The 9,419-nt window shown below is 40.8% G+C and overlaps 1 protein-coding gene across 2 annotated transcripts; it reads right to left on the bottom strand.

The window, feature by feature from the left end:
- Positions 1 to 1,478: 1,478 nt before the first annotated feature.
- LOC110980485 (NLR family CARD domain-containing protein 4-like) lies at positions 1,479 to 9,338 on the bottom strand. 2 transcript variants are annotated; one of them, XM_022237194.2, is made up of 4 exons: positions 8,775 to 9,338; positions 7,792 to 7,871; positions 6,405 to 6,691; positions 1,479 to 6,251 (listed from the first exon to the last, which is right to left on the bottom strand). In XM_022237194.2, exons 3-4 carry the CDS (start codon positions 6,679 to 6,681, stop codon positions 3,307 to 3,309), a joined length of 3,222 nt encoding a protein of 1,073 aa, XP_022092886.2. In that variant the 5' UTR covers positions 6,682 to 6,691; positions 7,792 to 7,871; positions 8,775 to 9,338; the 3' UTR covers positions 1,479 to 3,306. The 2 variants fall into 2 exon arrangements, with proteins under 2 accessions (XP_022092886.2, XP_086988764.1); XM_087132638.1 differs by lacking the exon at positions 8,775 to 9,338 and having other exon boundaries at positions 7,792 to 8,734.
- Positions 9,339 to 9,419: the final 81 nt, after the last annotated feature.

Here is a 9,419-nt window from a genome sequence, read left to right on the forward strand (position 1 = left end):
CATCTCCGAGAATGGACATTTTGTGTAAAGTGACTATGATGTGTGTTTAAAAGTAAACTTTCTATTATTGAGGGGCAAAATAAAATTCCAACATATTGCATACAAAATATTTCACCTCATAAATTCAAAATTCAATTACTAAATAATTGCGCCTATGCCACTGGCCTACACGGGCATTTCACAATAGTGCGCCTCCAAGAGTTTGCAACGTGTTGACCAACCTCATTGCGCGACGAGGGCGGACAGATTTCGCGGACTGTGATTGGTCAACGCGTTGCAAATTCTTGGACTGTAAATTGACCGTATTATCTAGCATTGTATATTTTGTTTATATTTTTATAATTGATTCCGGTATACAGGTTTGGTTTTGTTCTATGTACCTTCCCATTTGTCCCTTACAATTTGATAATGACCGTCTGTTATAAATACCTCAAATCAAGTTCCTCGGTTGTCATAGAAGTTTGCAGAAAAACAAAACCATTGCAATTTATGTAATGTTTACTACTTTGAATAAGGCACGTACTAATCCCCTAAATCATGTCTCAAGCATTTCCTTAACGTAAATTTTGCAGAGAACTGCAAGAGATTTGACAAACGATGCAAACATGGAAACAAACCCTTATGCTGAATCATCAAATCACATTCTCAAAAACAGAAACTGATAAAATTTTATACATCATCCCATGCGACCTTTTAAAATATGCATGATTAATTTTAAGGTAATCAGATAAGTAGGATCAAGTATCAAAGCATGTTAAAGTTTTTACTTGAGGTGTTTAACAGTTCCAGGCGAGGCGGAACGGGGCAACCCCTTGCACTTTGGAGTCTGGTTGAGTGGGACGAAAGCTACACGGTGAGCCTTGTATCCCTTTACGAGAACACAAGAAACGGAGTCTAGGCCTATCCCAGGAAGGTTTATAGAAATACATCAGTAAATAGAATTAAGATTGTACAGTACCGCATCCAGTTTAGGATATCTTAGGATCATTTACGATATCCCTTTGACTCCGGACACTGACACTTGTTTCATTTTTTGACACATTTCATTATCAGAAAGCACCCTCCACGTTCCAATGCGAAGAAGGCCGTCATTTGCATGGCATCCGTTCCGATATGCTTCATTTTGTGTTTGGGACATAAAATTAACCCAAAATGAGAAAATACCTTTTTTAATTGTATATAGACAAGAATATCATATAAAATCGGTGCTCTCAGGCTGGAATATGTGATTGCCGAGCTTTCAGGGCAAGTAGATTCAGTTCACCCTTTTTATTGTGTTTGTTTTCTATATGGAGTTATGTTTGTTGTGGGAGCTAAGCCTACTTGCCGTTACTATTGTGCCCCATCACTATTAAAGTACTGTTGAGTCCTGTCTTTTTCTTCCCTCTTCCGACAGCGCTAAATAGTAAAAATAATTACAGCCTGTCACAGTCTTTGGGAACTCTAGCAAGAAGATCACTTTACACAAAATTTTAATATTTACAATACATACATCTAAATTTATTCAAAACAATAATTATGCACAACTTGAAATTGCAGGGGACATAACAAAGTCCAAATGTCCCTCAATGCAGAACTTGGCCCATGACCATAAAATGGCAAATTCATCAATCATACCAGATTTATCTTACAATTGAGTTTCCTGACCAATTCTTATTTTACACGGTCAAATTCCTTTATACGAATTACTCAATATTTGTAATGCTCAATCATCAATTCACGTTACAAAACTGTCAGTTTCTTGTACAACCTTTCTTTATATAAAACAGTTCTAGAATACTTAATTTGCCGGTCAATTCTCAAGGCTCAATGTTAAAACGCCTAACCACACAATCCATCCGCACTGTGGAGGATATATAGTAAATTAGCCAGATTTACTTCAAACTGCAATTCCTTACTTAATATCCAGACAAGTCAAATAAGTCGAACAATTTACACGTTTATAACCAAAATATCACAATACCACAAGTAGTTTACCACAAGGGGGACATTTATATAGCAAAAAATCAGTAAATTTCCCACGACGTGTGACTTTTAAACAGGGGCAACAAACCAAATAAATCAAATATCTTGAACTTTCAATCATATTCACAAGATAAAGCCAAACACAAAGGGATTAAAATAAATTATCAGAATGTTATACAACAATAAGAAATTACTTATGTAGGGGAGATTTGCAATGGTGCTCATCGCAGTTACGGTAGTTCCACACCCATCGTCCAGATCGCTAAGGCTACTTCGCAAGAGCAGGACGACGTTGTGGGGAGCCGCCTGTAGTTTCATCTACACAGGTTCGGGAACAGCGAGGCTTCACTCTGCCAATGGGATTCCCGGCAGCTAAAGACTCTCTCCAGGCTTCACAGATTAACTGGGCTGCGTACAACATCAGGGATCCGCCGATCCATGTACATCATATAAAGACCATCTACAATAGAAAATTATCAAACTACGCCGTGCCAAAACGAGTACAACAACTCTGTCAAGATGGCAAATTAAACCAATTCCAAGCAATTAAAATAAAAAGCCATAAGGTATAACTTCACAAATCCTCAATCATCTGTGCCAATAGCCAAGGGATGGCATAAGCTAACCAAAATGGCTAAGTCAGCATAAATCAGAACGCCGTGTTCCCTCTACCATAGCAAATCTCACACCACACCCTGTTTAATCAATCCTTATATACATTCACACCCACATTCAGCGAGTGCCAAGGGTGCACTCGTGCACGCCCCTGCATTCCAAAGCTGGGCCAGGGCTAACAAAAAGGTGAACTAAGTTGATTAATACAAAACTACAATGGCCAACAGCAATCATGGTCCTGCCAGGGAAAAGACTAAAAAAATGTGGTTACTCTGATTCAGCTGTGACACAGCCTATCAAGGTGCATATTTTGACATTCCTCCTTCCCTTGACGTTTCAAAGAATTGTTTTTAAGACTTCAAGGAGAAAAGTCCTATGATTATTTTTAAACTTTGTTGTATTTGTTATTTGCCCATATGCACAGGCTCGGCATCATAGACACTTCAACTACGTTGAAGTACTGCTCATATTGCCTCTTAGCTTATTGTCCTTCCTGTAATATTAATTATGCTCAACACATGCGCAGCACGCAAATCGACACACTCACTTGAACATGTAATCAGAAAGCTGCGGTTGGTGTGGGGTGCTGTTGACATTAATTTGCAAAGTGCAATATCCCGGTGTTCCTCAAGGGCACGAACTGCAGAGACGCTGTGGCAATTTTTGTATTGGAAAGAAATCAACAATTTGCACATGTGACAGATCCACCTTCAAAGCATGTTTCGTTTAAAGTTCAACTAGAACATTCATGTAGACATTTTTCATGCCGGGTAGCTTGCGCATAACATTTTGAAGTGCCTTGACCCCAACCTCTCCTAAGCTGTCATCATTTCCCTCGAGTTTCAACTCCTGCAACCTCTGACAGTTGGGAAGAACCTCTGCCAGATGGAATGCGTCAGAATCAGTCAGCCCCATGCTATTCATGTCTAAGATCCTCAAAGCGGGCATTCTCCTCAATAGTTTTATTAACTGAGGAGTGAATTGGCCAAGATAGTTTCGATGAAGATCTAAGATCTCAAGTGAGCAGAGCCTGGTGGTACTACTATGCATAGTTCCAATTGCAAGAACCTCATTACCGGTATCTTCAGCTTGTGGTTCGTTTCTATGAGGAAGGTGCATTACGCATCCTTTCATGCCAAGCTCTTTCAGGGACGACGAATTACATGACCATCGTACGACTGACAGTAGAGAATCTGGGGATATTGATTCAGCAAAGTGATGATATGAACGAGAAAGTGACAAGACCCGCAGATTTGACAAGGCTGGAAGGACTTCATTGGCTAAGAAGATAACTTGGTCTGAGAGCAAGCCTGTATCGTTCAGTTTCAAAACCTCTAAGTGAATGAGTTTCGGGAGCTGCTTAGCTAAGCTCGGAAAAGCTTCCCCGATCTTACTGCCTGACAAATCAATCTCTTGGAGTGGAGGGGCCTTTTGAATGAGAGCACAGATCTGCAGGAGATCTTCCTGATGAAGACCATCATCGACGAGCCTCAGCACTTGCAAATCCGGGCAAGACTGATGAAGATGTACAGTTCGAGTGCCTGTATGTTTGGAGAAACTGATCTCCAGTACTCTCAAAGACTGCGTCTGAAGGCCTTCGAAGACTCCGATCCAAAAGTGATCATTATTCTTGAGGTGAACAAGACTCCGACTGCTGAGACCGAGTTGAAATAGCTTATCTTGGTTTCCAAAGAACTGTTTCAAGCATCTCGGATCAACCTCACACCCCTGTAACGCAAAGCATTCCAATTTAACAGTGGTTGACTGAGCAAAGCATCTGAACATGGGAGACAAATCTAGATTGACTGGGAAAGGTCGACAATAAAGGGAAAGGGTTTTCAATGACTGCATCGAGCCAAGAGCATCACCCATAGAAAACTGCCAATCGGAATTGACGTTCTTATTCTTCGGGAAGGGCGCTGAATGGAACTCTAGTTCGACGTCTGTCGCAATGACTGAATGTCTCAATATCCTGGCGACTACACAAGCGCTGTCTTTATCGATGCTCTCTATATTAATTTTCTTCAACAATGTGAGGAAAGAATGACGCCCAACTGAGGCACACTCGATTAAAAAAGCAAAAGCCAGCCTGATGTCCGTGGAGCATTTCAAGTCAAATGATAATCCATTTTTAAAGACTGGGTTCATGAGGCTGTGAAATTCTCTGTTTTGCGCCTCCAAGTGCATCAAAAGGCAAAGGTTCGTTTGTGTGTAAATGCTGTTATACAGCCTCATCCCAATATCGCTATCCAAAATGCTGACATTCTTGTAATCATCAAATCTCAACACCCTTGGGCTGTCCCAGCTGAAAGAGGAGACAACGTGGGCGAGCAAATGCTTTGCTGCCTTTGCATTTGCCCCACAACAAAACCGAAACACGTACTCCAGGGTGGAGGATTTCCAATCATCTGGAATCAGACGGAAGTAATGGTCGAAAAGATCTCTGTTGGATTCTACAAGTGTAGCCCAATAAAATCCAGCAATCGCCTCTTGGAAAGTTTTGTGGATGAAAGTAACACACTGCACCGTGCGCAGCTTACTTCTCATTCTCTCCTGAGACAGAATCCCTACTTTACACGCCTTTTCAACCACTGCGGGATTTCCAAAATCTGAAGGCTCAAAAATCAATTTCTGTCCACTGAGCATCAGACCTTCTAGAGCTATTCTGCCCAATGCTTGTACCAGATCTTTCAACTCATTTTGCAGGAACTCATCTTCGTCACACGTGCTCAGTTTACCCGTTGCCAAAAAGTAACGCTTCATGATGAAAAAGACTGCCTCTGTGAAAAGCTCTGTTAATGTCTCAGGGAGTTTCTGTCCCTCTGACCAGACAAGGCAGATGAGCAACAACATCATAGGTATTTTTGCCAAATTGTGGAGGCTTTCAGATGCAGCCAAATACAGATACAAATCTGTAGCACGTTGTTGGGCTTCACCATGAAAAAACCTGTGGATGTATTCGCTGATTTCGCTCTCTCGGAAACCATTGATTTCAATCCTAGTAAAAGAAGGATTGAGCTTGCATAACTTATCCACCATGTGGGGACGTGTGGTAACGATGACGGTACATCCACGGAGAATCTTGTTGCTGATGATGTCCATGATGTCACCTTCAGTTGGCAGCTCGGATCCTTCTTTATCAATTTCGTCAGCCCCATCCAAGACGACGAGGACTTCATTTGCATGAGAATTCAGGTAATGTCTCAGACAACTACCCCTTATTTCTGTATCTTTTGCCAGGATTTGGTCAAAAATAGCTTCGCTTAGATTGGGGGTGCGCTTCAATTCTCGCATACTCAGGGAGATTAACAAACTGAATTTGGAAAGTGGTGAACCTGATTTCTTCAGTGCCCAGTCGGTGGCGATCTTTGACACGATGGTTGTCTTGCCGCTTCCGGCAATGCCATAAAGCAGGATAAATCTGACTGGTTGACCGTCATCACATTCAAGACAAAGCATGTCTTCATACGAACCGATGTCACGCTCTATCATCCCTTTTGCCTTCTGCTTTTTCTCAATGAGTGTTGGTTTCATGTAGATATAATTTATTTTACTGACATCTGATGGCAACCAGGGAAGCAAGGGAACAACTCCCATCATATCCTTGTAGTATTGGACGAACGCTGCACAGCAAACGCCAGTGTTCCAGTTCTTCAGACATTCCATAGGCTCTACGTGGGAAATAATGAGGAAACAAAGGATTCGTATTAGTACCTACTTGAGAAGACTTCAAAGCTGAAATGAAAAATAAACTAGTTTTGAACATTTTCAAAAAAATATTTAAGCTTATGCAAGCAACACTATCGAATAATTTCAAAACTAACCAGACAGAGATTCTGCGAGATCCGATCGGCTAATCTTGACCAGGTTAACCTGTAGGAGCCTCAGACAATCTTTGTCGTCATCGTCATTCTGATGTTTCCACCGCTGCCACCAAATCATCAACATCTGGAATATCTGCTCTTCTGTACCCCGATGATCAGCTTGAAACCGGTCAACTTCATCTCTTCTAATTCCCAAATGGGTTGCCAAAGCCTTCCACTCCGATCCAAGATTTGAGGCCAACCGCCTTAATTTGACCTCACTCAATGCTGGCTGCATCCTGAGAATCCTGAAGTGATGAGAAACAAAATTTTAAGCATGTTTTCATATGAAGAGACAAGTTACCGCGGTGCTAAAAAAAATGGCGCAGTACATGCACTACATGGCTCTCCTATGGGAACAATGTACAATCACGACAGTGATCATCTATTATTCATCGTGAGATGGGTTGTTTTAATCCAGATTTTAAAACTTGTCCACATGATAAGACTATACCAAAGACTTTGTTCATACTTTTTCATATATATCTGAAATAATGCTACAGAGTAAATATACAACATTCGTCCCCACTACGCTAGTAAGCAGTACAACTTCAGAGTGGGTGGCTGTGTATATGTGTGAAAAAATATTACCGCACAAGCCCTGAACTATTATAATTAGTCTTGGTTTTTAGTTTTAACATGGTTACGACTACCTACGCTCTTTCAACGTCACTATTCTTTAGTTCAACAATTAGTTGATTAGTGAGATTAAGTATAAGCATTGTAATAGGTGGAGAACTTTTCAGCAAGAGGGATGTGAAGGCCACAAATAGTTGACAAAACTATAATTTCAAACTAATATTCGTTTTGGGCGTTTCTTTGTCCCTGAACACAGTAGTTCGATTTTTGATCAGAAAATTTTCGCATCACATCTAGTAGATGTTAAACTGTGTAAAGGTTCTGCATTTGGTTTTTTAATTCAAGTCGGGGCATAGCTTTAGTGGTCTGATTTTTTGTGAACGTACATAAATGTACAAACTGTGAAATCGTACATCATTTTATCATCGAGGGTACTGAGACAGGATCTTTCTCCCCTTTTCGGGATCAATGTCCATGAGGTTTCTTTTCACTGGTAACATTGATAATCAGGTTCATCTAGTTTTATACAAATGCCTTTGCAGCGATAAATGATGAAGTCATTCATACGTCAGGAAACAGCACGAATTTCAAACACCGCTGGGGCCTGCCTGCATTACCCATCCTATTGTCAATTTAATGGGTAATAAAAACAAAAACTGAATGAAAATCAACGAAGAATAATAATGCGAGCAAATTGTTTTCGGTTTCGCAGATTAGGCCAGAAATGACTTGAGCTACATAATATAGATAAATTCAACCCAGAACTTACCTTAGAGGGCTTGCTACGTCGTGGATATCTAAAGGTGCAACTGGAATATTTGGAATGGGGATATCCAAGAAAAGCTAGTCCTGTAAACAGAAAGGATAGCAAAAACTCAAACACTGTGGTCAAGTATATATGCCTGGCGGCAAGGTTGCTGCCACCACGTTCAAAACTACAGTGAAATGTGATTATACTTATATAAGATTGGACTTTGTCCACAATCAAAACATTTTGAGGACTATATGCTTCTTAGAAAACCGGTACTCAGATTAGGCCTGGTACGATTCTGATATAAAGTATTTGCCTATCTTCAGCACTCAGATAAAAAGAAAAGCCTACGTGCAGCTCAATGTACATTTGACCATTTCACATTACTTGCTGAGGGCGGGCGAAGCATCTGGATATTCAGGGCTATAACTGTATGCCATGAATAAATTCCACGAAAAGGTATGGTGCCACAAGTGTATGGCAAAGAATCGCCATGCCCACATTCAAAGGCGGAACCAAGGGGTTACAGCAAACAATGGATCAAGGGTGTTAGTTTAAAACCGGCAGATTTCGCCAAAAAAAACCAGCTTTATTTTGACAAAATGAGACTGGAAGTAAATTTCCCCAACTTTCATTCTCTGAGTTGCAATCTTATCGCGCACATTTTGTAGACCTGTACAGAATAATGAAGGTAGGCCTTCATCCAAGATTGCTTAACTGCATCAGCTGCATTCAACACAGCATTTAGAGGCAATTAAAATCTCTTACTAAGAATGGGTCGAGATTCTGCAGAGTTTTACTGCTTCTATAGGCAAGGGTCGGAGACTGATGATACTAGTTACATGAGAAATTGCATGCAAGCCTCCATGCACCTTCGCGTACGGTGCCAAAGCAACATGGCCTTTTTTGTAGCTAATGCAACCATTATTTTCCAGATACCCGTTTTAAAGACTGTCATTTAAAGTCAGGTTTAACGAACATTTAAGATAATTTATTTTTACCTCGGCGGTGATTGTTGGTCCATGAAGGAAGGAAGTTCTGGTATCCGTTAGTTCTGCAGTGAACCTACTTCGTACGTCATAAACTACACGACATGCTGATCATAGCGTAGTTGTTGCCCATACAGGAAGTAATGGTGTGATTTTCAGCGTATAGGCCTACGTGCCACAGTGTTCCACGGCTTTAAAGGTGACACCGTTCTATATCGCCCAAATGTCAATATTTTAGATTGTTTTAGATTTTCGACCCACGAAATTTCTTCCCTCGCAAAAGCACGATGGTCGTGCGAACGATTACAGTAGGCCTTTTACTGATATTTCCAATTAATACCATTTTGTTGGAAACCCATTTTATAGCTCAAAAGGGCGAAATCCAGGACGGGGCGCTTTAGCTACGACAGACAACTCAGATGACTTTTGATACAGATACGTGTAACGGGTACATTCTCGGCATGCGGCTTATCAACACGGAAGCAGACTTCATTTAGATGAAAGACAGTGGTGGTTAGATCCTGCACAGCGTTGAATTTCCTAGAGCCCATATGGGGCTGTACGGAGGCCAATTAGTGCCAATTTTAACTCCGCAAACATTTTTTACTGCGAAATAACGCAATAACTTTGCGAAATAACGCAATGGCTTTCCGAAAT

Source organism: Acanthaster planci, linkage group LG02 (assembly GCF_054643075.1).
Source record: "Acanthaster planci isolate LZ-2023a linkage group LG02, COTS_SCS, whole genome shotgun sequence".
Taxonomy (NCBI): domain Eukaryota; kingdom Metazoa; phylum Echinodermata; class Asteroidea; order Valvatida; family Acanthasteridae; genus Acanthaster; species Acanthaster planci.